Raw genomic sequence first — 24,450 nt, forward strand, 5'->3', positions numbered from 1 at the left:
TATACTTGTTAAAAATATTTTTGGTTGTGTCCCGGAATGACCTTTGATCGGCGGATTGCCCAAATGGTGCCACTAAAAGCCCATAAAATCTATTCTTTTTTGTTGAAGCTAGCTATTATCATCCTCAACAACAGCTCGTCGATTTGCAAATATAATAAACAACATGCTTAGATAAACTATCACATCAAATGGGCAGATAAGAAGGGAATTGCTTACAAAATAAAGTGATTGGGCCAGTCCATATTTTGATATTTTCATGGAATTATCTATATATATTTTATTATTTATGAAATAAACGGATATATTTTCCCGCTTGATTTTAAACTTCAAATAATTTCTATCGCTACTTAAAATTTTTCGATTGTTAATGAACTACCAGTGTTGAAAAACAGCATATAAACTTTCAAATTTACCGCTCCTACATGCTGGGCAGCACTGGCAGTCAGGTAAAATATGATTTGTTGCTTGGCAACCTATTTGTTTACGTTTACTAATTATTTACTATTCCCCTGGCCAAAAAATGGATGTCATAAAAGAAATAAATGACAAATATATGGCCCTCGAGGCGGAGATTGATCAGAAATTGGAGAAAGTGTGAGTAAACTTAGGTAATTAAGACCTTGAAATATTTTACAAAATATATATATTTCCTTTTTAGCCAAATTGAGGAACTGAAACTGGAACGTCAAAATGAAAAGCTGGCCGAGAGTTCGAACCTACATCCACCTGCACCCAAGGTTTTGTCCTATGAAGAAGCTCTCCTGAGAAATTCCAACACCTTGAAGGTGAGTGAGACTCCTTTTCTCTTTGAAGCTTCATTACTCGATTTCCTGTACCCTCTATTAGGCTCTGGAGATAGCCAAGGCCCGCCTGAGATCCCGTTCTACATATTCTCCCGTGGAAAAACTGCTTCAGCAGGCTCTGGACAACTACAGAAAGGAACTGGAGAGCCTGCAGGAGGTCAAAGGGAAGTCGCAGGAAGTTCAAGAGGATCACGAGGAGGACAACCTGTACGATCTGGTCATGCAGAATGTGATTGAGGCCAAGAAGCAGCAGCAGCAGCAGCAGGCCAAGAGTGCAGAGCTCTAGGTTATATTTCCTTGGCAACCCATTAATGATAATATATAGTCTATATGGAATGGTATTTGCTGTACGCTCTGTGTCTGGTGTCTCAGGTGTCCAGCTGAATAAACACACTCCATATGCACACGCACATGACCGCGGGCTTGAAAAAGTCAGAAAGGAGAATAGAAAGAGAGAGTGGGGTGGGGTGGGGTGGGTATGCTCGCTCACCTTCCGTTCCCACCTCAAACAATGATCAAAGATGACGAGATGGAACCGTTCCACAATCATCTAAGTGCCCGCCCATCGATCGACATGTTCTCCCCATCAACCTTATCATCCCGTAGGGAACCCTGACATATCTCCCCTATCGTGGCAAACACATTTACCTAATTAGTTGGCCATATAATTACTGGGATGGACATCCCCAAATCGGACCCAAGAAAGACTTCTAGCTGACAGACAGCCAACTTGGTTAATAAATCAATTAATGACACTCTTCTCGGTGGTGCTCGTGCAAACATCAAAGAGAAATTATGACGCTTCTCGGCATGTCGCTGTTTGTCCAATGATAAGGAGGCAAGGGGATCGTGGAAGACAATGCCGAGCGTGGCAGGGGTGGGACGAGGACGAGAGTGGTGACTCCAGATCGCTTGGACAAATATTAGAGACGAACGATCGATCGGGTGTTTTGTCACTTGTCTGTCAGGCATACAGGGCCCCACACGGGGGTACAGTTGAGTTCAAGATTATACAGTCGAAAATTAAAAAAAAAAAAAAATTATGAATCTATAAATCAACATTCTGTTTGATATACATATAAAACAAATTTTCACGTTACTTTTCCCATATATCATCACGTACCATATAGGGCTTTTCCCTTTGATATACTTTTCTACTTCTAACCAAAATAAACTCATTAGGGATAATATTCTATGGTTTCATGCATTTCTGGCTTTAATTTTCAATTACTTTAGTTTTGAGAACAGGCTATGTGCCACACAATGATCCAATTCAGCAACAAAATCAAATAATTCTTCAACGCACGTCTCAGTAGTTTTGGATTTTCCATTTACGCGATCATTGCACTCCTGGTAATTATCGTACAACGACTTAATATGTTCCTTAGCTTGGCATTTCTCCCTGAGTGTCTCTTGAGGATCAACTAACTCCTCTTCCTCATCGGCTTTAACCATGGGCAGCGAGAACCAACCGGCCATTTTAAAAAGCTTTTCAAGATTTTGACTGATGATATAATATAACGAATCAAAGGAAAATCTTTGACTTAAAAAGCTAAGATATCAAGATTGAAGTCTGAACAAAAAACCAACTTAAAACAATATATAAAAATTGAAAACAACATTCTTTGCTCTTGGTTTTTCTACTTTAGAAAACTGATTAATAGTTTTGTATTTTGTGAGCTAAAAAATATGTGTTTTTAAACCATTTAACTTTAAAATCCTGACTCCTATTGTCTTGCCTTCAACTGTTTGTGCTTAGATGCGCCTGACCGGGTCGCCGGTAAAGAAGGGAGCCAGCAAGTAGGCAAGTCCCCCCCTACGCTCACCTCACCTCACCTGTTAGCAGTACCTCGGTATTGTTACCTGTGCTGATAACGACACAGCCACGACTGGGGAATCTATTGAGACAAATTGCGGGGCGACATTTCCACTTGGCATTTCCATTTCATTTTCCTTCAGCTAGGAGAAGGGAGGTTGGTGCTGGTGGTGAGCTACACGTTGACAGCCAGGCCAAGCCAGGCCGCGTTTAATGGCCAATACAAATGCAGCCACGCACTCATACCTGGGAAAGGGGACTCGAGAGTGTGAGTGTGCTATCTACAGAAATATCACCCACTTTGTTGCTCCACATTTTGTGCGTTCAATATTTCATATATTTATTTGTTCTCTCACACACTAACACACACACTCTGGTAGGTACTTCTGCTTCTTCGCCACCTGTGCACAGGTGAGATATCGCCTATGCCGGGAGCGATCGTCGTCGACTTCGTTCGTTCGCTTTGGGGGGAAACTGACATTTTAAACTTCACCGTCAAATCCAACGATTCAGTTACGTTCCGAAACGCGACAAGTGCATATAGGTAGTGCCATCGATCCGGCGTTACTATGACATATATAGAGCTCCGAAACGATCAAGAGATCGTGCCTACGTGTAACCCAGAGATACTTTACTCTTCGGGGCAGCGAATTACTTGGGCCAAGGGAATGCAAACTGTGATCGCAATTACCAAAAGTTTGTTCGTTTGGCTTAAGTTATTTTCATGCCCGAAAAACACACAGACAAACGCCACGTGGTTGATCCGTGGAGATCGGTTTCGGTTTCATTTTCGGTTTGGCCTCAAGGAGGGTGTCCTCTTTGGTTAGAACTAACTAGCTTATCAATGGATCTTAGACTGTGTTGCCTACGTCACCAACGAGAATAGCAGGTGAGGATCGAAACTGAAATCGAAACAATCAGAACACCTGAAAAGTGTCGGGGGAGATTTATTCTCTTCCTTGGAAGCCAATCAATCCATACCAAATTGCACAATTCCCACTGAGAGAGAGAGAGAAAGAGTGTGTGTGATGATGACAATGAGATACTAAAAGCCAAGTGATATGCTCCGCCCCCTCAAAAAACACAGACGCCACCTAAGGTTAGCTCCTCTCCCCGAAGCCGGTTGATTATCGATCGGCTTCCGTTTGGAACTCGGGTAGGGAGTCGGCCTCTCGGCTCCACTTGGTGCGCTGGCATGAAATCGGGGGTCGTAAAGCCATTATCACTATATTGCTTGTCCGATTTGCGACGATCCCCGTCGTCGTCGTCGCCCCAGTCCCCTCGCAAGACCGTAAAATCTGATTTCTGTAGACGTGTCGTCGCTCGCCACAAACCAATTCGATATGGTTTTAGGAGCGAGATAAAATAGCTCCCGGAAAGCGCTAGCTAGCTAGAGAGAGGTGACGAGCGAAGCCCTTGGAGGGCAGTAAGGCAGCCAGATAAGAAAGGGGGTAAGGGCTCGAGGGGCTATACGTGGCAACCACCCAGCTACACCTCCACCCAACACACTGATAACTGTGCAACGTACACAGAGCACCACTCGCAGTGCTGCTCCAGTTGCTCCATTCGGTTTATCAGTTTGGAGTGACAAGCGGAAATTAAAGTTGAAATCGACACGATTACTTCATTAGTTCTGTTTGGAAAAGAGTTACCTCGGCTCCCAGAACGTTGCCGGTTGATCAGAGGTCAGGTCTCAGAGTAGTCCCAGTAGCTAGAGCTGACAAGGTCACCCAGGAGCCGATTGATGGATTGGCTTGTTGTCGGATTGTCGGTGGCCATAACTAACCAATTAGCGATTTGCCATTCGTAGCAGGCAAAGCCAGGCACCTGAACTCCTCTGCCAGGGATGCGGCGGAGGAAGGTATTTCAGGGTTCTCCGGTGCCCCAAGGTGAAACGCAATCAGAAATATATGTTTATGTGAGACGAGCAGCCAAGTGCCAAGTCGAGTTAAGCCTGAAGACTTGGACCCAATTCGATCAGGTGCAAGCGACAGAAAAAAAACTAACAGCCAAAGGAAACATAGACAAACAGAGAGGCCACGTACTTGTTCGTGGGAGTACAGTAGGAGCAGCTTATGGGGGAATTTTAAATATATATTGTAGGAGGTAGTTTTTAGTTGTAATATTCTTAAAAGAAAAGGTCTATACACTCTTGGGTTGAGTTAAAGCACCTTTAGCCTTAGGGTTAAGACAGTTTTAACTTGAGCTACAATACATCTGAGAGGTTTTCTCAAAAACCAGGATCAGGGTAATATATTTAAGGGTCCTGAAGTGGAGCCAAGCTTATACTCCTTGGAATGATCCATGGTTAACAGTGCAATAAAGATGAAACTCTTTTTTTAAGAAGCACCGTTCCTATTCAGTTATAAATACCTTTATATATGGTAAACCCTTTACCTCTTTTCAAGTAAATTATAATAAACACAATAATCTCCCAGACTCCTTCACCCGCCTTCAATGACCCGACCTTTCACTGTACTGAGGATGAGTGGAGGAACCCTGAGGAGATGTCATTGGATTGGACGTGGACGTAAGCGAAAGGTGTAGACGCAGACAGAGACGGAGACAGAACTTCAGCGAATATGCCAAGGTACGTCAAAAGAAATGAATTACCCCGAGAACTGGATTTTGGAAAGGGCCGGTATACAAGCTAAGGCGGCTTGGAAAAGTGCTCCCAGCCAACCCCAAGTCGCACTTTAGTGCAAATGCAAAAACTTTAGACAGGGAATCAATTGTTGTTGCCTTGTTTTATTTCACCCGAAGACACGCAACAACAATGGAGCAGTAGAAAGGAGCAACTGTAGAAAGGGAAGTGAGTGGCAGCCGGAGAGAGAGGTTAAGATTGGAGGAGAACACACAGAGAGAAGACAGGGCAAGGACATTGATGGAGAAATGGGAAATCCTACAAGGATTAAGAGGTATGACATAGGACACCATAGAAATTACTTAGTATTTCTATGGTCTTAGAAAAATTTTATAAAACATATATAATTATCTTCAGGAAGTTTTCTGTGATATCCTTCCTTTTTTTTTGAGTTTTCAAAAAGATATCCTGGAAATTATACCAAAAACAGTATCACCAATTTTGTGTTAACCTTTAGTATCCCTTCATAAAAAAGCCTGTCCTGATACCTTACCCAAAGATGTCCTCAAAAAGGATAGTCCCATCAATTTTCTAAAAATTTCTAAAAATTCTTCACCCCTAAGATCCTATTTCAATATCCCTCAAAAAACCAACACAAATTTTCCTCACAGTGTCACTTGTACTAGCAACAAATGGGCGGGCCGTCGTCGGCAGTTGGGGGCGTGACAGCCAGCAACCGTGAAAAGGACTCGAGGATGACAGTTATGGGTTACAAAGGCAAGGATTGAATCAAATAAATAAGCGAGCAAGGTTCTCGTCATGGAGCCCAGAGACCTCCTCTACCTATAGGCTCAGCTCACTGGGCCGGATTTATATGGGATTCGATTGAACGGGTTGGTATGGGGGTAACCTTACCACGTCCACGTCCATGTCAAGTTTGCATGCGGCTGCAGGTAATTCCTCATTTCTAGCCCCCCTCCTTTGTTTCTTCTTGGGCTCCCCCGCTTTACATAATCACAACAAATGAACGAGGAAAGGCGACGGATGGCAAATCTATTAGCATAAAGGCGCATAAAAAACGCGCCGATACCGGAGCCAAACTTTGGATACGGGAAGCAACGTTGTTTCAGTTGCAGTAGAACCGCGAGACGCGATGAACGTGTGGAAGGCAAAGGTGCTAACGGAGGTGCCCTTTGGGCATGTGCTTATCGTAACTGGACGAGTCAAGCCGCATCCCAATAAGTAGGCAATCGTTTTTTCTTTAAGATTGCAGTTGCTCGGTGCAATAGGGTTCTCCTCGTTGTGGTTTTAGGAAAGAGTAAAATATTATAAATATATAAAGTTAGTAAAGATTCTATGGAATATTTTGAATTTTCTGTGTCCGCTTGTCTGTCAAAAGCCCTAAAGATAATATAATTTAAAGGTATTCATAAAGGTTTGCCTGGAGAGACTCTTAAGACTTTGGAATGATAATGTAATTTGTAATTAATCATAATTATTTACCTAGAACGACTTTAAAAACTTTGAAATAAACAGAATAATTAAATAATACGTGAAGATTCTTAGGAATCGTTAGAAATCAGCAACTTTTTTCTAAAGGCTGGACTTTCTAAATCTCAATTATAATATAAATCCACAAAATATATTGATACTAAAAGGTTCTACCTAGATTAACTTGCTTATTTTCTAAAATTCAGAATTTTTTCTAGCAAATTTGAGTTTTTCTTTAACCAAAAACTGTTTTCTCAGGATATAACATACGAATCTATTCTTATAGATAAAGTGTACTTAACGTTTATAGCTTGTACCTATAAAAAATGTAGTTTTATTACCATTTATTAGGAAATTATTCAATCAAAGGTAGGTTTATTACTTATTTATGGAGCTCTAAAAATGTGATATACTAAAGAGAATATGCGGTAAATATTCAAGTCAAATAGGTTGAAGTGATCCGAAGATATAGAGCTTAAATTAAAACAAAAAAAAATTGAGCTAGTACCTGGATACATAAATGTAACCAAAAATAGTTATCGCACCAAGTATCTGCAAAATAAAACTGCCACAAATAATCGCAATTCATCCAAAAACTAATTTCAAATCAAATTGAAAAAAAAATCACAAAACAGAATATCCCTTGACCTCACCGACAATGTCAATGCGCAGAACGAGAGTGAGACGGTGTTTCTCAAGATCGAGGCCAATTTCCGTGAGGGCCAGATCATACGCAGCATGTTCCAGCCGGGCGAGGGCTGGCAGCAGGAGGAGATCAGCAAGAACTGGAAGTGCGACGGTCCCAAGAATCCCCTCCAGCCGGGCCAGACCTTCACCTTCCGTGTGGCCGTGCTGCAGCGCTGCTTCGAAATCTATGTGAATGACCAGTTGTATGGCTCCTTTGAGTTTGTCAAGTTCCCCAAGCAAATCAATTTTGTGCGGTTGTACGGGGACTTTGAGAAGATCACCCAGTTCCATCATCGCATGCTCTTTCCGCTTGTCTTTCCGCGCACCCTGATGTGCCCGGATCGGGTTGCCTTCCAGAGTGACGTGCCCCGGAGATATGAGACGGGCACTGTGGTGGCCATGGAGTGCATAGCCAAGGGTCCGCCCACCACGGAGTTTTCCATTTGCTTCCAGTGCAACGACACTGGGCGCACAGTGCTTCGGTTCCATGTGAACTTTGACAGGACCACGGTTTCACGTAGTTATCAGCGGGATGATAACAGGTGAGAAAGCTCTCAAGGATTAAGTGATTTCTTTTCGTAAATTGATTTAATTTTTTTGTTTAGCTTTGCCCCCGATGACGAGGAAACCGAGGGGGAATTCCCCTTTGTGCGCGGCAAACTCTTCAAGATCGCCTTTGGTCTGGGGGATCGCGCCTTCCTGATCGCCGTGAATGGTCAGTACTTCACCTACTACAATTTCCCGGGACGTCCCTTTTCCATTTCGACGCTCAAGTGCTTCACCAACGATGTGGGTGACTTTGCTGTGAGGAATCTGGAATACCACTCCGACTCGCCGCTACTGTCACGCGTGGAGAAGCTGTCCATAATCTAGATAAGATATGGGACAAATGGGTTCATCTCGTAGCGTTTGCTCTTTGTTCAATCGTTGTCTTTGATCAGTACCAGTATCCTTTAAGCACCAGTTAACTTTTCCTTGTGAGCATCGAAAATAAAGCTTAAAAAATAAAGATTATTTAGAAGAATCTTTTGCTGATGACAGGACAACTCCTTAGTTGCCTTAACAAAAATAATCTAAGAAATCCTTTGGATATAATTTTATTTAAACAAATTATTGCCTTCGCCTTCCCATATTGCTTCATCTTCTCCAACTTCTTCATCTCCATCTCCATCTACATCTTTATCTTCCTTCGGCATCTTCCTCCTTTCATCTCTCACACTTAGGTTAGTCCTTATCTTAAGTTTTAGCATCGGAGCTAATCCGATCGGAATCCTCGGAATCGGGACTAGCATCCTAGACGGAACCTCCTTAATGCTAGATTCTCACTACGAAATATGTAATGCGTGTATATATGGTTGGTATATGGTGTACCGAATCCGAATCAGGATCCTTAGAAGTAACGAAACTCGCCCTTCTTCCCCAGATGCTTGCTGCGCATCATGTCGGTGGGATCCGGGGATCGTTGCTCCATACTGGGATTATCCTGAGGAAACTAACAGGGATTAGTCAAGCAGCACAAGTAGCGGAGTTCTAGGAAGACTCACCCCTGGTCGCGATTTGTTGGCCAGTCCAGGTCCCGCCTGCTGCTGTTGCTGTTGGCCATAGTATTGAGCTCCATCGCCATCGCCATAGTTGAAGGGCGTGACAATCGTGTGAGGCACATGGGCCACCTGTCCTCGCATGTTGCGCGCCTTCCACCATTTTCTAGTGTCATCCAGGATCTGAGGAAATTATGGGATTAAATATGTCCTAGTAATACATTTCCTAGTTGCTTCCCACCTCCAAATATTCGCCTCGCATCACACTCAGCTCCTTGTCGTTGTTGGCGGTCCTGGGATAGGTGACCAGCACTATTTTGGAGCCACCCGCCTGAAGATCCTCCAGCCAGGACTCGAGCATTTGGTCATCGCTAATGTTTGCTGCTCCCCTGCCTAGTTCCGAAGAGGGTCCCGGTCCCGCTCCAGCTCCTGCTCCTGCTCCATATCCATTGCCACCACGACTGTCCCGCGTGTGCAGATTCTGCAGTCCTGCTGTGATGGCGCTGAGGGTGGGCCCTGCTCCGGGCCCATGACCATGGCCATGACCCGCTGCTGCTGCTCCACCTCCCCTGCCCTCAATCGAGTCAAAGGAGAGCTCGCTGCGGGTGTTAAAGTCAGAGGCACTGATGGCTCCAGCACGGTCTCTATCTCGCTCCCGTTCCCGCTCCCTCAGCCCATCGTTGCCATGATGAATGGTGTACTTCTCGATGCCCATACTCATGTTCATCCCATTACCAGAATCATAGTCATCGTATCCTCGTCCATTCAGTCCAGAGGACACCGCTTGGACCTCCAGCCGACGCTTGCTGACATGAGCTGGCGGGGAATTTGGTGGCGGTTCCAGTTCATCGTTGATCAGATAATCCGGGGACCAGCCATCGAGAAAAACGGGATGATACGAGCCCACATCATCCTTCCACTGATCGCGGGGAATCACCCAGGCATCGCCCAGGGAGCGCCAGAGTTCCGTCTCCTTGCTGGTCACACAATTGATGAGCAGATTGATGGCCTCGCGGGTGAGCAGCGGATTCACGACGCGCGCCGGCAGCTGCGACTCGTAGTAGGTGTCGCTGGACGCCTCCACAATGAGGGCCAGCGGCGTGAAGAGGAAATGCACCAGCTCGGGGGCATTGGGGTCGTGGATGTGGGCCTTCAGCTTGGCCAGCAGATTGAACGACAACTTGAACTTGGCAAAGATGTCCACGAACTCCTTCTCGTGCGGCGGTCGAGTCCGTAGGGTGAGCAAGCCCTCGCCAGGATCTCTTTTCTTTGACTTGCGATTGCGACGACGTCGTTCTAGCTCCCGCGAAGCGGCAGCCGCATGCTGCAGCCGGGCTATGAACTTCTCAATGTCATCGAAACAGTGATTCAGGACGGCCACATCCCGTTCGTACTTCTCGCTGGAGGTGGAGCTGGTCTCGTCTCGCTCCGCTCCTACCCCAACGCCGCCGACAATGATGCCGCCATGCTCCGAGTCTGTCTCCCCGCCAATGTGCGCCACATCATCGCCTCCTCCGATTCCTGCTCGCACGCCGTACTGCTCCACACTGCTTCGCTGGTGCATGTGGTGATGGTGCTGGCTGTCCCGATCCCGATCCCGCTCTCGATCTCGATCCCGCTCCCTTTCGCGCTCTCTGTCCCGGTCCACACGCTGCTCCCTGCTGTGCAGCTCTACGCGGCTATGCGATGACGACGACGAGGTCTTGCTCATCATCATGGCCATGCCCGAGGCTCCACCGCCTCCGGACTGCGTGGGCGTGGCTCCTCGCTGCTGGGTAATCATCTTACCACTGCGCAGCTGCTTGAGGTCCTCCACCAAGTGGACGGCGGACACGCTTTGTGACTGCAAAATAAAGATTTGAAATGCATTTAATTTGCAGCTTAAAAATGTTTAATATAAAACTCACCTGGAATATGTGCATCTCGGAGCGGGAACCACCGCCGCCGGATACTATAAAGACCAGAATGTTATTATACAGCTCCATGGCATCGTTGGAGGTGAAGGCTGTGGGTTCTTGGACCAACGAAGCTGGAAATCTTTCAATGATGTTCTAGAAAGGTAGAAAAATAAAGTTTAAAAGGGGCAAACTTTCATGTTTTTGTCCCAGAACTCACCCCCGTTTCATAGTCCATGATGAGCACCCACTGATAGTCCAAACAGAGCTGCATCTTCTGCGACCAAATGCCCGTGGTCTTCTCCAGCTGTAGCAGTCGCCGCATTCCGTCTGCCGGGTAGACAATGCCCGACTCTTTGTTCACCGTAAAGGTGGCCAGATGCTCCAGCAGGTAGGTGGGCTTGTCATGCAGATCGCCGTCTAGCCTCTCACGCTCCTCTCCGCCGCCACTGCGATCATCACCGGAGTAATCTCCTCCGCCGCCGCCACCTCCATGAGCACCGCCTCCTCGTAGGCTGCCGCTGCTGTTTCCGGCACTGCCACCGCCATTTGAGTGATGATTAACCATTCTTTTCTTTTTTGCTTAGGTAGTGACTTTGGACTCAGGAGTCAATTTACAGACCAGATAGTCCGTCTTAAATTGTGTCTTAAAATAAGAATTTTTAGGAAGAGAATATTATGGGTTGGTAAAGCTTAGATGTTTTTTTTCAGATTTTTTTTTAGAAGCACAGAGCACAGTTGTTTACACAGAAACTGCACATCGCCAGGAAGAAGCATCGCGCCCGAAGGATAACACACCTTTGGCAATGCGAAAGGCTTAGAATTTTCGTATTGTTTTCTTTGGTGACTTGTAGAATCAGGGTCCGATATCAACATAATATGGATTATCCACTATATACTATAGCTACCAGTTATTAAAATTTATACATTTAATTTCTTCCATTATTGTGGAAAGTGGCATCAGAAGGTTAAATAAATAAATACCTATGGAGCATATTTGTTATACATATTTAGTCATTATCTTGTTTTTCTGGAATTACTAAAACAAGTGCTCTAAAATATTTATTATCAAAACTTTATTATCAAATCAAAGCCCAGGCTTTAAGATAAAAAAGTTTAGAAGACCCTGTCCTTTGCTTTTAAATATATTTTTTGCAGAACAATAGAACTTCTTTGTTAAAATAATCTTTAAATAAACAAGTTTTGCTTAGAAATGTTTTGTAGGAAATAATTTGAAAACAAACAAGACCTAAATATTTCCAAGTCTGTAAATTTTATTCAAAATTAAAATTTTAAATGCACTTATACGAGGGGATGCTAAAATAAGAGTTAACGAATGACTTTTCTGGGGTGTGGCTAACACATCCGTAGAAGTCTCTTCGAGCCAAATTAGGTTTTCCCATCATGATTTCATAGTTTCCGTTGACCAAGTTTTCTGGGTGAGTGCCGGATGCCAAATTGATCTTACCGAATAAATAAAATTTGTTAAGTCACTACTTTGTACTTCTACCGAGATTTGGAGACGAGATTGGGATCCCCTCCGCAGCCTCAAGCCCCCCTTTGGATACTGCGCAGCCAGTATCGCTGACTCAAACCGCATTCCACACTTCCACTAACGCTAACACACACACACACACATAGACACTCCAAAACGGTCCGCACATGGCCGCAATTATTCTCAAACTTTAACATTTCGTTTGTTGGCTCTCGGATCAGCATTGGAATTCAAAAATCGCGCGCCTTACCTACCGTACCCCCTCCCCCAGATGATTGTCCACATCACTTTGCCTACACAGCGAGAAAAAAAAAGGATAGTCTTTATATAAATACAATAATTTTAAACACAAAATATTATTTTACGTTTTTCTTTCAACTAATAACTCATTATTTAAGACCTCATTGGTCAAAGTTTTTATAATTTAGTAAATTATATTTATTAATAATTATTTTATTATTTTTCGCAGTGTAGCCAATGGAACACACCTGCAAAAAGCACAGACACACACACACACCTAAGCCCAGATTTGCAAGCACTCTCTCTCCCTCTCTCTCATTCCCGCTCAGTAGCACGCGCAAGACACTAGCTCAGCCGCTCCCTCGGCTCGAGTGACAGCAACAACTTTTCCGCTGGCTTTTAGGCTGGGCTCAGAGCGACGTCAACGTCGCATACCGATCCGGTCAGGGGCGGGGGCAGCAGGGGAGACTGTGTACTTGCGGCAGGTGAAAGAGAAAATGCCAGGAGGGGGTCAGCACTATCGGTCGAGCGATCTTGCTCAAACACAATAAACAAACAAAGCGAAATGCAAATAAAAAGAAAACGCTGACTGACCCACTACTACTAACTACACTCTACACCCCTGGGCCTTCTCGGCCCCTTGTTATGTTTTGTTGTTTTTAGTTTTTATCGTGTTGCGGCGCAGTGTTATTATTTTTTTTTTTTTCAGAGTCCGAAATTGCATCACGCCAGTGGAATTTTGACGGATTGACTTTGTTTTCTTTTCTTCTCTGTTTCCTGCAGCAGCCCAAGCGGGAGGGGGAGCGATAAACATTATTATCGCACGCAAATAACGGCGAAAGTGTAACGCACTTGCATAAATCATAAAAGCAGATACTACTACGTCCATTCAGTTGAAGATAATTAATTAAGTCCGCGTTGATAAGCGGCAAAAACAATTACAGCGCACAGGAATCCCATATTTCTTGGGGGAATTAATGCCTCAAATAATTCAGGCGGCGGGGACAGCACAGATTTAGATAGGCGGCGCGCTCCTGACGGCTCAGTTCACTTGTTTTTATCTTGCGCATACTTTTAAGTTTACGAAGCAAATGGGCAAAACAACAAAATAATGACGAGCCAGGCTCTGGGAGAAGGGGGAGACATGGCGAGACACCAACACCCCGAGCAACACTATTGCCGTCCCATTCGCGCGCATGCGTGGCAGGTCCCATGCTTGCATGTGTATTGTTGCTGCGGCTTGAAAAGGTAACTCTACGGATATTTGTCTCCGTGTCGTCTCCACCATCTCCCTTCTTTTTGACCGACCGCATTTTTTAAGCTTTCTTTTCCACCTGTTTTTCTCTCTCTCCCTCTCTTAATGCGGCGGCTGTTGATATTTTTACAAGTCTTTTTCACACACACCGACACATGGACATGGTCCAAGCCGCACACAGGTAGTGGGCTTTGGTGGTGTGCGTGAGTGGATATACAAACTGGGAGCGGCGGCAGGTTTCGTATTGATTTTCAATGCTTTTTGTTCAATTCATTCACTAATTCAACACACACACACTGTATATTATTGTATATTATTCTAATCGACCGCGTTATCCGCTGATATGCAGGGTATTTCGTTTATTTCCTTTACGTAAACCGCACAGGCACACACACATGGACACTTGGGGTATCCATATCTCGTTAACATTTCGATATCATCCTCTCACTTCGCACATTCTTCTTCTAATTAGCACGAATCCGCATCTCGCTGTCACGTTCGGTTCGTTTGTCTGGCATTTTTAACTGGTTTCGGTTGTTCGGTTTTCCGATTTCGGTTTTCGGTTTTGAGGGCTTGCGATCACTCGAGCATTGTTTTAATTTTTAATTCCAAACATTAAAAGTAACTGTAATAAGCCCGCTCTATGCTTCTTCTGCTTCTCCGCCTCCTCCGTTTACCTGTCTTCGCTCCTTGTCTGGCTGCCGCTTTCGGTCCGGGTATCTTTCTCGTGCTCTCTCCTTCTCCTTTGGCTTCTTTCCTCTTCGATTTTTATTTTTAAGTCGGCTTTCTTTCGCTTCGTTCTTTTTAATTCTCCGCTTCTCACAAACTGTTTCTTTCTCCTTTTTTCCGTAGTTGTTGTCGCTTGCGGAGAATAATGAACAAATAACAATAACCCGCAACGTCGCTTTCAGTTACTGCTGTTGTTGTACTTGTTGTTGTCGTCAAAACGCACGCGAGCGTCGTCCGCTGTGGCCGCGCTTAGTAGTACATGTCAAGTCGGTACCAGAATCCGTACTAACTACTAACTTACTACCTGTTTGCTTGCTAACTTGGCCCACTCGCTGTGTCTCACTAAGCGCTAAGCCACTTGTTGATGCGGCTATGACACTGTGTTTTCATATTCATAAATACACCATATAAAATATATTTTTTTATATTTATAATTTCACTCAACATTTTTTTTGTTTCCTTTTTTTATGTTATTTTTGTTCACTTTGTTTTTAAGTTTAACTATTTTACTTTTTTTAATACACAGTGTCATATCTCTACAAGAGAGGCAAGGCAAAGAGAGAGCGCCAGGTGAGAAAAGGTAGAGCGAGAGAGAGCGGCAGCTAGATTTGAATGTTTCGGGAATGTGTATTATTGTAGCATATTTTTGGGATTTATGAAATGGATTTCAAGAATATATTTATAAACATACTTGTATTATTTTAAACGAACTAACTAAGCTTATAGTACCTTTAACAGGAGTGCCGAAACCAGGCAAAACAAGAGCTAGATTAATTTCTTTTTTTCTGGAACAATATGTCAACCCTAATATCGAATAGGTTTGCATACATGCTAGATAAAGGAAAGTTCCAACAGTTTTTATTGTTTACTTATCTCTACATAAACTTATTTTTCGATGGATCTAACAATGTCACTATTTTCGTTAGCATTACTCATACTTCTTGTCCCTGCGGAGCAGTCCTTGGCCAACATGGATCGATTGAGTGAATTGACCAGCGACGAAGCAAAGATTAAGTGGGATCCACTAACTAAGATGGAAACATTGCCAGAGGCTCGCTTGTTCACCTCAATGCAGCGCCAAGAACAAAGGGAAATAAAGCCTAAAACGCCCGGCATGAATCCGGATACTGCAGAGAAAGTGGAGCTGCAAATTTCAATGGAGCAGGACACACCTGTGGTACCTACGGATGATCTAACCGGAAATCCTGATTCCGTTAATGATGACACATTGGATCCTCCTTTGGATCAAAACATTTTTTTGACACGTCCCGTGTACAGGTTGGTGCAAGTGCGAAACACAAAGTACTTAGTGCCAATTAAGCCCAAGATTATTTGTAGGCTACTACCGGCCTTGGAGACATATGAATATTTACCCGAAGCCTAAAAACACTTTGTAAACGTTACAAATTCGAATTTAAAAATGTTCACCTCACAATCCTTTTTTAATTGATGCAAAACCTTAAAGCTAATAATTAAAACTAAACAAAAAGAACGCAGTCTCCGGATGATCAGCTCCTCGCCTTCCTGTTGGCCTTGAGCAGCTTCGCCTTGAGAGCCTTGACGTCCACTTTGCTGGCCGAGGAGCTGTCCTTTTGAGACGAAGATGCTTTCTCCTCTGAAGGCGGCACAAAGTCCTTGTTGCGACGCTCGTCCTGGCGCTTGGCCGCCTCCGCCTGCTTGGCACTGCGCTCCTGCTGCCGCTTGGCCTGCTTCTGCTCCTGGTTGAGGAAATACTCGCCCGAGGCCAGCTGCTTGTCCACCTTGCTCTCCGGCTGCGTGGGCGGGAACGGTGTGTACTCCTTTTTGGTCTTGCGCACCTTTGGCTGCTTTCGCTTGCTAATGTTCTTGTTCTTGAACTTGGGCAGGAACCGGGACCAGTCCTCGTTGGCCAAACGTGGGTCCTTCATCAGTTCGCGCTTGATCATTAGCGCCTTGATGTTGTAAATGGGATGTACGTTGTTCATGGTCTCCAGCACAATGTCCCTCACCTGCTGTAAGCCCTTGTACGGGCCCAGAGCCGAGACAGTGTTGCCCTGGACGAGAACGTAGCAATCGGTGAGCAGTTCAATGGACTTGAGCGTGGCTCCGTTGGGACCGATCAGACGCTGGCGCCGCTTGACGAACTTCTCCTTCTTGTGGACCAGGTTTCCGATCTTGATGATGTCGCAACCGATGTCGTCCTGGAGCACACGCTTCGCCTGCTCGAAGGGCACGCTGCGGGCCATCAGTTTGATCATGTCGCGCGCCTTGATGATGATGTAGGGATCCCAGGTCTTGCGGCTGGTCTTCACCACCATGCTGCCCTCCATCAGGTCCAGTTCTGCCTTTAGGTGGTGTTCCGCCACACACTGCTCCACTAGGGGCCACACTTCCTTAAGATACCGTTCCCGGTACTTGGGGAAGAGCGTGGCGAACGAGCTCTCTTCCACCATGCCGTGCGGATTGTCCTCGGCCCTGAAGGTTGGTATCTTCATGGCCCAGGCATTGTCCACCGGCTCCGTGCTGATCTTGGTCTCCTCCGTCTCGCTGTCGCTCATGGTTTTTAATTATATTATTTATATATTCCCAACCGAGTTTTTCTAGCACGCTTGTTTTTGGCAGAGATGCCAGAGCGGAGAAAAGTGGAGTGTGACCAAAACTTTGGTGCAACTTACCATAGTTTTCCACCTTTTCAGCTGTTTGCAACAACTTCCTAGAAATCGATGTTTAAAAACATCGAAAGTACCGACAGTCACATCAATGTTTTTCGATCTGACGGAAAGAAAATTCAGCGCATAACAGATTAAGACAAATTGTAAGACCGATAAAGAAATTAAAACTGTATTTCCTGGTAGGCTTAATTGAATATTAAATATTAAAAATTATTTTTACTCGACCAAAGTGTCTGCCGAGAAAGTTGCACGAAAGAGAAAGTCCCGCAACTTGGGGCGTGGACGCGTACGAGTTGGCATAAAACGCACTAACTCAGGCCATTCGCCGAAAGAGACTAAGCAAAGCAATAGAAAGTGGCGACATTGTAATGATCTTAATTGCTATAAAAACGCATTTTTGTTGCATTTCATTCTGGTTGCGTTTAATTAATTGCGCAGTGTGAAAAAAATTGTGAAAAATCAATATGGCGTCATCGCACGCCTTTGTGTTCGTGGCATGGCGCTGCCAACCTGCTCGAAAGCAAACAAAGAAAAGGGAAACTAAGTAGCTTTCACTTTTCGTTTGGAAAGGAAAGCCACTCAAAAGCAAGAGACATTCGTGCTTCAATCGTTCGAGCAAACGCACAAATTTTTCAACTATTTAATTTATAAACAAAAAAACAAAGTTGATCTTCTGAAGAGTGGACATCGCTGGTACGCAGGGTTGCACTGCTGCAGACAGCCGCCTATCGATTGCCTGCCCCCACCCCACTCGATAGTTGCCACATCCCACACGTCCGCATTTTCTCAGTTGAAAAAAATCTGCACGCGACGAAAACACGTTTTCCTGCTCTACAAAGAAAGAAATAATATCTGCGGAGGGTTTTTGGTTCTCTACCAGTTTTTGTAATAAAAACATAGCTGAGGCGTTCCTCCATTCTCTTGCGTCTGCAGCTGGAACTTGTTGTTGCCTTCTTCGTCTCGAAAGTGAAAATTGTAGGGCTACAGCAAAGATATTAGGATTCTTGATATACTTTTACTCAGACTTGGTGTTTCTTTGCTATTTTAGATTTTTCGCCAAAAGCTAGCATAAATTGCGTTTTTCATGGAGTTACGTAATCTGTGGAAGAAATTCAGTATCCATTAATTCCGCACACACACAAACAAAAGTCACGCACGTACATACAAACACATGCGTGCATGGTGAAATCTGCTCGTGTGGAAGCGAGACGACGATAGGGCATTGGACAAGGCACCCAGCGTTGCCACCCTTTGCTTTTTTCACACGGAAAAAATCCAAAGGAAAAGAGAATGGTGAGTTTGTGAAAATAATTAAAATTAAATTTCGTTCGTTGACTAACCCGGGAATTATGTTTGTGTTTTTAATTTAGCCGCGGATAGTACCACTGCAGTTGCTTCGGTGCCTTCGGGTGCTGTTGGACGACAACGGCGGCATTTTAAGTGCCCAGGAAGTAAAGCGCATTTCGGGGTGAGTTTACACAAGCGCCCTCTTGCGGCTTAAACTAACTAACCATTTTTCCGATTTTCTATTTTTCTCTCCACAAGATTGATGGCCAAATATTCCAAAAAACTAGTTTCCAAATGCGTTTATGTACAAATATTGAAATCTACAAAGACGGAGCTACTCGGGGACTTCATGTCCGTGGGCGGCTGGTCGCTGGTCTACACCTGGCTAAACGATGCCATCCGGGCTATGAACTGGCCACTGGTCCAGGAAATCCTCGAGCTGCTGCTCCTTTCCCCGGTGGATGTCAACCGGCTGAAGATCAACTCTGCACCGATCTTGGTCAAGGGTCTGTGCAAGGATGGCGGCAATGAAGGTAAGTTTCTCCGAGTCCTGTTTAATCCTGTTTCAACGCTCTACCTGCTTAAGCGGTCCCTCTTTCTTGTTTTCGCTTACCTGTGAAAGGATCACTAATTACCTTGTTTCGTTCGGCCCACTTTCCAGGTGTTCGCATTCTGGCCAAGCGGCTGGTCGAGCAGTGGCTGAAGATTGTGACCGAGAACTCGTGCGGGTCGGCGATCTTGATAGCTGCTCAGCCCTCGGCACCTCAGATTGCTGTCGGCACTCCATCAGCAGCTTCTGGTGGCGACTCTACCTCCTCCTCCTCCACTGGTGCTGGCGGTATACCTCCAGTTCACGATTCGGCATCCTCCAACGACAGCACGGACAGTGCGGGGACCCCAGTGACGTACACCATCACCTCGGCGCCCAGGAATAGCAACTCGAATAGCATAACCATCAAGTGGAAGTCGGCTGACAAGCTAAACCATGACCCTGAGGACGATGACGAGGCTGCCGAGGCGGCAATGCACAATGACGGGGAGCCGGAGAGGGATCCCCTGGACACGGCCGTGCTGGGCAAAAAGTCCAGTTCCAGTTTAGATGATAGTAGTTCAACGGCGGCGTCGGAGGTTAAGTCCGGCGAGGACGTTCATGATAATAAGAAGCATAGTAGGAGCTCCAAGAGCGACAAGAGTAAACGTTCCTCTGAGAAGGAGCGTGAGAAGGATAAAAAAGAGAGGTCCTCCTCGAGCCACAGGTCTTCGTCGTCTAGCCATAAGTCGTCTTCGTCGTCATCTTCCTCCTCTTCGAAGAGCTCTTCCTCCAAGAGCTCTTCCTCCTCCTCCTCCTCGCATCGCAGCTCGAGCGATAAGCACAGCAGAGATAAAGATAAGGACAAGGCTCGCTCTAGCTCCTCCAGCTCCAGTTCGAGCAAGGATAAGGAGCGCAGCGGTTCTTCGTCGTCCTCTTCCTCCTCGAATAAACACAAATCCTCAAAGTCCTCTTCATCGTCGTCGTCCTCCTCTTCTACGTCGAGCTCTGGTTATAGTTCGTCCAAGGATCGCAAGGACAAGTCGTCCTCGTCCTCGTCCTCTTCATCCTCGAAGCAGGAGAGGGACAAGGACAACAAGCTGATGCCGCCGCCCACAGCGACGCCAGCTGCTTCCTCGCCTGCGACGGCGACCAAGGAGAGCGAGGCACAGAAGCCCAGATCCATTCCCATTATGTCCAGAAAGGCCTCCATTTCGATAGAGATTCGACGGGACACGGAGAAGGCCTCCACCGTCAAGACATACCAGTCCAAGTTTCGTTCTCACGGCCTAACGGAAGAGGCACCGCCTCCACCCTCGCGAAAGGGCCTAAAGAAGCCTACATCAACGCCTTCGACGACGTCGCTGGCAGCCACAACTCTACCCGTTGTTCCGGCCATGAAGCGACCATCGCCACCGCCCAGCCGGGGGGATTCGCCGGCGGAGAAGAAGCCCAAGATCGATATGAGCACAGTGGCGGGCCATGTGGAGCGGCCGGGAGCAGCCAAGCTGATCGCGCCCAAAAAGAGTAAGCATTTGATTATGAGAAACCCTATTAACGATCTCTTTTTCTTGTTCTTGTTTCAGGATCTTTGGTGGTTTTTGCTTTTTTGTGTGTGTGGAATCGGAGTCAGTATCTCGTATATATTCTGTATTATTTCGTTGTGTGATCCCTTTATATCTATCGTAAGCGAGGCAAGGTCTGTGCCGCTGCACGGTGGTTTAATTTGTTTTTTGGGCTTTGGGGTTAAGAATCGGGGGGGGCTATATCAAATTAATTGCGATTTGCGGAGATGAGAGAAGGTGCTGCGCCCCCGGATAATTATGATGATGATGATGAGGAAGATAATGATGTTGAAGGTGTCCCGGAGACCTGGTCACTGCGCATGCGCTGAGTGTGAGGCGTCCGCCGCTTGGTGTGTTAAGTATTCAACCTAATCTTTGCTTAGCTTAAGCTTTTTAAGGTATGTAGATTGATGAACTCGGCCCAGAAAGCTAACCCAAACTTGCAAATAAAATACGATAAAAATATACTCTAGAAAAATACGATTTTTCTATTGAAAATAAAAGGAAAGCATATTGAGCGAAATGAAAAACCAAAAAAGAAAACCATAATATTGACTTGGAACTGGCGGTTCTCTGCAGACGTTTTTGGTAGTGGGTCCATGCCTTCCCCATGCAACCCAGCGCTGTTTTGATGATCACAAACCAAGCTTGGTCTTGTTTGCCTGTAACAGTGGGGAGTCGCTTATATAGATAAGGAACAACCCCACCGTCCATGTGGTCCTCCCCTCCACCCACGGATAAATGCATCTGCGGGTGGGATGATGCGTCATACCTGCGGCAGGTAGCTGATCGCATATATCTAAGATTGCCGTTGTTTATATTTTGTGTTTATATTTGGAGTATTTTTTTTTACAAGAATTTTAATGTTTCATTTTCTTTTCTATTTTTATAATGATTTAAGCCTTGCTTTTTTAGAATTTACTTAAAAAATAAATTGTGAGAGCAGCATATCCATAGAAAAAGATCGGGACCTGACTAGTTAGAATTTGTTAACTGTTGTTTAAACTTAAAACTCATAGCAAAAACGAAAGGAATAAACTTTAAAAACTAAAATACATTAAAAATTACAAGACACCGTATCAAAAGATTTAAAAAATTTGAAAAATGTTGAGAAAATGGAAAAATAAGTCCAAAAAATGCTGATTTCTTAGAAAAACACGACCTGACATGTTAGAACCTGTAAAAAATTGATGACTTACTACAATTACCTTCAAAATTAATTAAAATCCTTGACTTTATAAGTGAAGACTATACTTTTTCTACTTTATGCAGTTCTTTACTTTTATTTTTAAGATTTTTGCTTTAAATTTTTCTTTAAAATATTTAGAAATAGTATATAATATTTATTTTAAGTTTTAATAACCCCCAAGGACATCAGCTTAGTTATTTATTAATTTAGTTAATAACGCAAGTTAAAGAGTAAAGGTATGGGGGTTCTCCTAGTACTAGTTTTTCTCTAGAATGGATTGGGTTTTTTTCTCTCTCTTCCAGTAAAAGCAAAAACCACCAAAGGACCTTGAAAACCCACAAACCCACCCAAATCAAATACCTCTTAATTTAATTTAATTTAACAACTTGCTAATTTTTGTGACCTTCCCCATTTTACAGTTTCAACCCTGGTGGAGACCAATCTATTCTCGGACGCCTTGGCCGCCTCCATTGAGCCAAAGAAGACGGTGAAGCGAAAGCGTGTCTTGTCAGCCACATCGCCCACGGAGAAGGATGCGCCGCTGGCACCGCTCAAGTTTTACCAGGACACGCTGGACGAGTCAAAGAGCGACGATAAGTCGGACGATAGCACCAAGGAGAATGACGAGGGCAAGGACACCGATGCCGATGGCGATGGCGATGATGATGACATTCCCCTCAAGCGCGTCAAAGAGCATATCGAGCAGAAGGTGAAGGAGAAGGAAGCGGCTTCGGCATCGGGTGATGCAGGAAATGCATCCGATGATGCTGATGATACGCCACCAGAGCCAAAGAAGCCCGGACCCGGCTGTGGACCGGACGGTCCACCCGGCGTTCTCGTGGTGCATCGCCGCAAGGGGCCCAAGAAGAAGCTGACCTGGAAGCCGGAGGACAAGCTCACACAGATCCGTTACTTCGAGGTCGATCACTCGGAGCGCGTGAACGTGACCAAGCAGAGCTTCAACGAGATGAAGAATATGGAGCGATTCAGCGAACGCGATGCCTTGACCATTGCCAGGCGTGGATTCGATGACACCATGGAGCCGCAGATGGAATGGCGACCCCTCATCGAGGTGGACAATGTGCCCGATCATCCCAATGGCAATTTGTCAAAGCAGCGCCAAGTGCAGGCCGATCGCGAGGCCACCACCCTTCGAGCCCTGTACTTCTCGCCGGACATGATACCGGACAGCGCCGCGGAGGCGGAACTGGAGCCGCATTTTGCCCATGACATTCCTGTGATACCCATCGATGATCTGACCGGTAATCCCGATGCGGTCAACGATTACAGCAACCAGCCTTGGCCCGAACCCAAGGGTTATGGCATGGCTGCACCTGGAATCGTAAACGGAACAAACATACCCACCGGCGGACCGTCGGATATGGGTTTTGTCGGCGAGAATAACATGAACACGATGATGCCACCACCAAATATGATGCCACCCAATCCCTTTGATCCCTTCATTTGTATGCGAGGCGCCGGTGGTCCTCCTCCTGGCATGCCCGTGCCCAATGGACCGCCACAGATCTGGCAAAATCCAATGGTGGGTCCACCGCCAGCTGGGCCACCCATGATGAATGGACCGGGCATGGATATGAATAATATGAATATGAACAATAATATGAATATGCCGCCGCCTCAGAACTTTATGGGCAATCAGTTTGGCAGTCCAGTGCCGCCCTTCGGAGGTGGTCCCCCGCCTGGCTTTAACCAATTCCCGCCCATGATGATGAACGGGCCAGGACCGGGCCCAGGAATGGGACCGGGACCGGGCATGGGACCGGGTCCGGGAATGGGACCGGGACCCATGATGAATGGCCCGCCCAATGGAATGGGACCCGGAGGACCCATGCAAAACAGGAATAACATAAACAACAATCGAAACAACAAGAACAATGGAGGAGGAGGTGTCGGCGGAAACTGGCGCAGCGGCGGCAATAATTTCCAGGACAATTCGGGCGGCAACTGGCGGTCAGCAGGTTCTGGCGGCGGCCCCAATAATCGAGGCAACGTCGGAGGCGGCGGCGGCAACGGCGTGTGCAAGGCCTTCATGCGCGGACACTGCAACATGGGCAAGAACTGCAAGTATGTGCATCCGCAGAAGAAGCGCATGTAGGACACGTCGCCCGAATCTTCTGCAGAAGATTCAGCTGTATAAAACAAAATGAGAGATCTCAGGCGAACTGGAGGAGCCCCAGATCCTGCCACCACCAAGACTGTACCCAGGTTAGCCGTCGTTAGTTAGTTTTTTGTATAATAATATATAGAATTTATATATTTAAATGTATATGTATCTGGTATATATGTGTCTGTAGAGAGAGAGAGGCAGCAAAGCCGGAGCTATTAATTCACAAGTTGTTAAGTTGTTTAGGCTAAGGTTATCGCATTTAGTTAAGCCCAGACAAGAGGAGGTGATTTGTACTTATACAAGAGAAGGCTCATTATTGCTATTATTATTAACGTTAATTATATTATGGTTTAGCTATGTAGATATATGTGTTATTCCTAAGCGCATAAATACTCAATATTAAAGACCAAGTCATATGATGAATTTTCTAAAGCAAAAACAAAATATGCTGTACATTTTCTAACAAGAAAAAAGGGGGAGGGGATTTATCCCCTGCATTTTAGGTACTTTTTTTGTATATATTTTACATTTATAAATATATAAGTTAATAAATTAATTTTAAAGAAAT

The 24,450-nt window shown here is 45.3% G+C and overlaps 6 protein-coding genes across 16 annotated transcripts; 3 read left to right on the forward strand and 3 right to left on the reverse strand.

The window, feature by feature from the left end:
• The first annotated feature begins 475 nt into the window (after window positions 1–475).
• LOC108079127 (uncharacterized) lies at window positions 476–1,213 on the forward strand. The gene is made up of 3 exons (XM_017173376.3): window positions 476–594; window positions 659–785; window positions 847–1,213. Exons 1-3 carry the CDS (start codon window positions 521–523, stop codon window positions 1,087–1,089), a joined length of 444 nt encoding a protein of 147 aa, XP_017028865.1. The 5' UTR covers window positions 476–520; the 3' UTR covers window positions 1,090–1,213.
• Window positions 1,214–1,988: 775 nt separating this feature from the next.
• On the reverse strand, window positions 1,989–2,373 carry LOC108079135 (cytochrome b-c1 complex subunit 6, mitochondrial-like). The gene has a single exon (XM_017173386.3). It carries the CDS (start codon window positions 2,280–2,282, stop codon window positions 2,031–2,033), a length of 252 nt encoding a protein of 83 aa, XP_017028875.1. The 5' UTR covers window positions 2,283–2,373; the 3' UTR covers window positions 1,989–2,030.
• Window positions 2,374–3,141: 768 nt separating this feature from the next.
• LOC108078942 (32 kDa beta-galactoside-binding lectin) lies at window positions 3,142–8,388 on the forward strand. Of its 6 annotated transcripts, none has more exons than XM_070284061.1 (5): window positions 3,547–5,003; window positions 5,058–5,537; window positions 5,875–6,445; window positions 7,330–7,923; window positions 7,987–8,388. In XM_070284061.1, exons 3-5 carry the CDS (start codon window positions 6,357–6,359, stop codon window positions 8,252–8,254), a joined length of 951 nt encoding a protein of 316 aa, XP_070140162.1. In that variant the 5' UTR covers window positions 3,547–5,003; window positions 5,058–5,537; window positions 5,875–6,356; the 3' UTR covers window positions 8,255–8,388. The 6 variants fall into 6 exon arrangements, with proteins under 6 accessions (XP_070140163.1, XP_017028592.1, XP_070140162.1 ...); XM_070284058.1 differs by having other exon boundaries at window positions 5,058–5,209; window positions 5,383–6,445; XM_070284065.1 differs by having other exon boundaries at window positions 5,058–5,209; window positions 6,175–6,445.
• Window positions 8,389–8,462: 74 nt separating this feature from the next.
• aru (arouser) lies at window positions 8,463–14,825 on the reverse strand. 3 transcript variants are annotated; one of them, XM_017173166.2, is made up of 6 exons: window positions 14,482–14,825; window positions 11,035–11,460; window positions 10,827–10,970; window positions 9,161–10,762; window positions 8,926–9,102; window positions 8,463–8,873 (listed from the first exon to the last, which is right to left on the reverse strand). In XM_017173166.2, exons 2-6 carry the CDS (start codon window positions 11,380–11,382, stop codon window positions 8,772–8,774), a joined length of 2,373 nt encoding a protein of 790 aa, XP_017028655.1. In that variant the 5' UTR covers window positions 11,383–11,460; window positions 14,482–14,825; the 3' UTR covers window positions 8,463–8,771. The 3 variants fall into 3 exon arrangements, with proteins under 3 accessions (XP_017028655.1, XP_017028662.1, XP_070140152.1); XM_017173173.2 differs by having other exon boundaries at window positions 8,463–8,864; window positions 14,482–14,824; XM_070284051.1 differs by lacking the exon at window positions 14,482–14,825 and adding an exon at window positions 12,283–12,425.
• Window positions 14,826–15,946: 1,121 nt separating this feature from the next.
• On the reverse strand, window positions 15,947–17,295 carry dbe (KRR1 small subunit processome component homolog dbe). The gene has a single exon (XM_017173184.3). It carries the CDS (start codon window positions 17,068–17,070, stop codon window positions 16,042–16,044), a length of 1,029 nt encoding a protein of 342 aa, XP_017028673.1. The 5' UTR covers window positions 17,071–17,295; the 3' UTR covers window positions 15,947–16,041.
• PNUTS (Phosphatase 1 nuclear targeting subunit) lies at window positions 17,234–24,400 on the forward strand. Of its 4 annotated transcripts, none has more exons than XM_070284041.1 (6): window positions 17,234–17,327; window positions 18,233–18,477; window positions 18,555–18,652; window positions 18,730–19,004; window positions 19,133–20,527; window positions 22,174–24,398. In XM_070284041.1, exons 2-6 carry the CDS (start codon window positions 18,475–18,477, stop codon window positions 23,868–23,870), a joined length of 3,468 nt encoding a protein of 1,155 aa, XP_070140142.1. In that variant the 5' UTR covers window positions 17,234–17,327; window positions 18,233–18,474; the 3' UTR covers window positions 23,871–24,398. The 4 variants fall into 4 exon arrangements, with proteins under 4 accessions (XP_070140142.1, XP_070140143.1, XP_070140141.1 ...); XM_070284042.1 differs by having other exon boundaries at window positions 17,303–17,363; XM_070284040.1 differs by lacking the exon at window positions 17,234–17,327 and adding an exon at window positions 17,594–18,159.
• Window positions 24,401–24,450: the final 50 nt, after the last annotated feature.

This window comes from Drosophila kikkawai, chromosome 2L (assembly GCF_030179895.1).
Source record: "Drosophila kikkawai strain 14028-0561.14 chromosome 2L, DkikHiC1v2, whole genome shotgun sequence".
NCBI classification, from domain to species: Eukaryota; Metazoa; Arthropoda; class Insecta; order Diptera; family Drosophilidae; genus Drosophila; species Drosophila kikkawai.

Coding starts and splice junctions, on each gene's coding strand:
- LOC108079127 (XM_017173376.3), top strand. CDS start 521: ATGGATGTCATAAAAGAAATAAATGACAAATATATGGCCCTCGAGGCG. Junction 595..658: donor GATCAGAAATTGGAGAAAGT/GTGAGTAAACTT, acceptor TTTCCTTTTTAG/CCAAATTGAGGAACTGAAAC. Junction 786..846: donor GAAATTCCAACACCTTGAAG/GTGAGTGAGACT, acceptor ACCCTCTATTAG/GCTCTGGAGATAGCCAAGGC.
- LOC108079135 (XM_017173386.3), bottom strand. CDS start 2,282: ATGGCCGGTTGGTTCTCGCTGCCCATGGTTAAAGCCGATGAGGAAGAG.
- LOC108078942 (XM_070284062.1), top strand. CDS start 6,357: ATGAACGTGTGGAAGGCAAAGGTGCTAACGGAGGTGCCCTTTGGGCAT. Junction 6,446..7,329: donor GTCAAGCCGCATCCCAATAA/GTAGGCAATCGT, acceptor ATCACAAAACAG/AATATCCCTTGACCTCACCG. Junction 7,924..7,986: donor TATCAGCGGGATGATAACAG/GTGAGAAAGCTC, acceptor TTTTTTGTTTAG/CTTTGCCCCCGATGACGAGG.
- aru (XM_017173166.2), bottom strand. CDS start 11,382: ATGGTTAATCATCACTCAAATGGCGGTGGCAGTGCCGGAAACAGCAGC. Junction 10,763..10,826: donor CCGAGATGCACATATTCCAG/GTGAGTTTTATA, acceptor TTTATTTTGCAG/TCACAAAGCGTGTCCGCCGT. Junction 8,874..8,925: donor CCAACAAATCGCGACCAGGG/GTGAGTCTTCCT, acceptor AATCCCTGTTAG/TTTCCTCAGGATAATCCCAG.
- dbe (XM_017173184.3), bottom strand. CDS start 17,070: ATGAGCGACAGCGAGACGGAGGAGACCAAGATCAGCACGGAGCCGGTG.
- PNUTS (XM_070284041.1), top strand. Junction 18,653..18,729: donor GAAGTAAAGCGCATTTCGGG/GTGAGTTTACAC, acceptor TCTCTCCACAAG/ATTGATGGCCAAATATTCCA. Junction 20,528..22,173: donor GCTGATCGCGCCCAAAAAGA/GTAAGCATTTGA, acceptor CCCATTTTACAG/TTTCAACCCTGGTGGAGACC.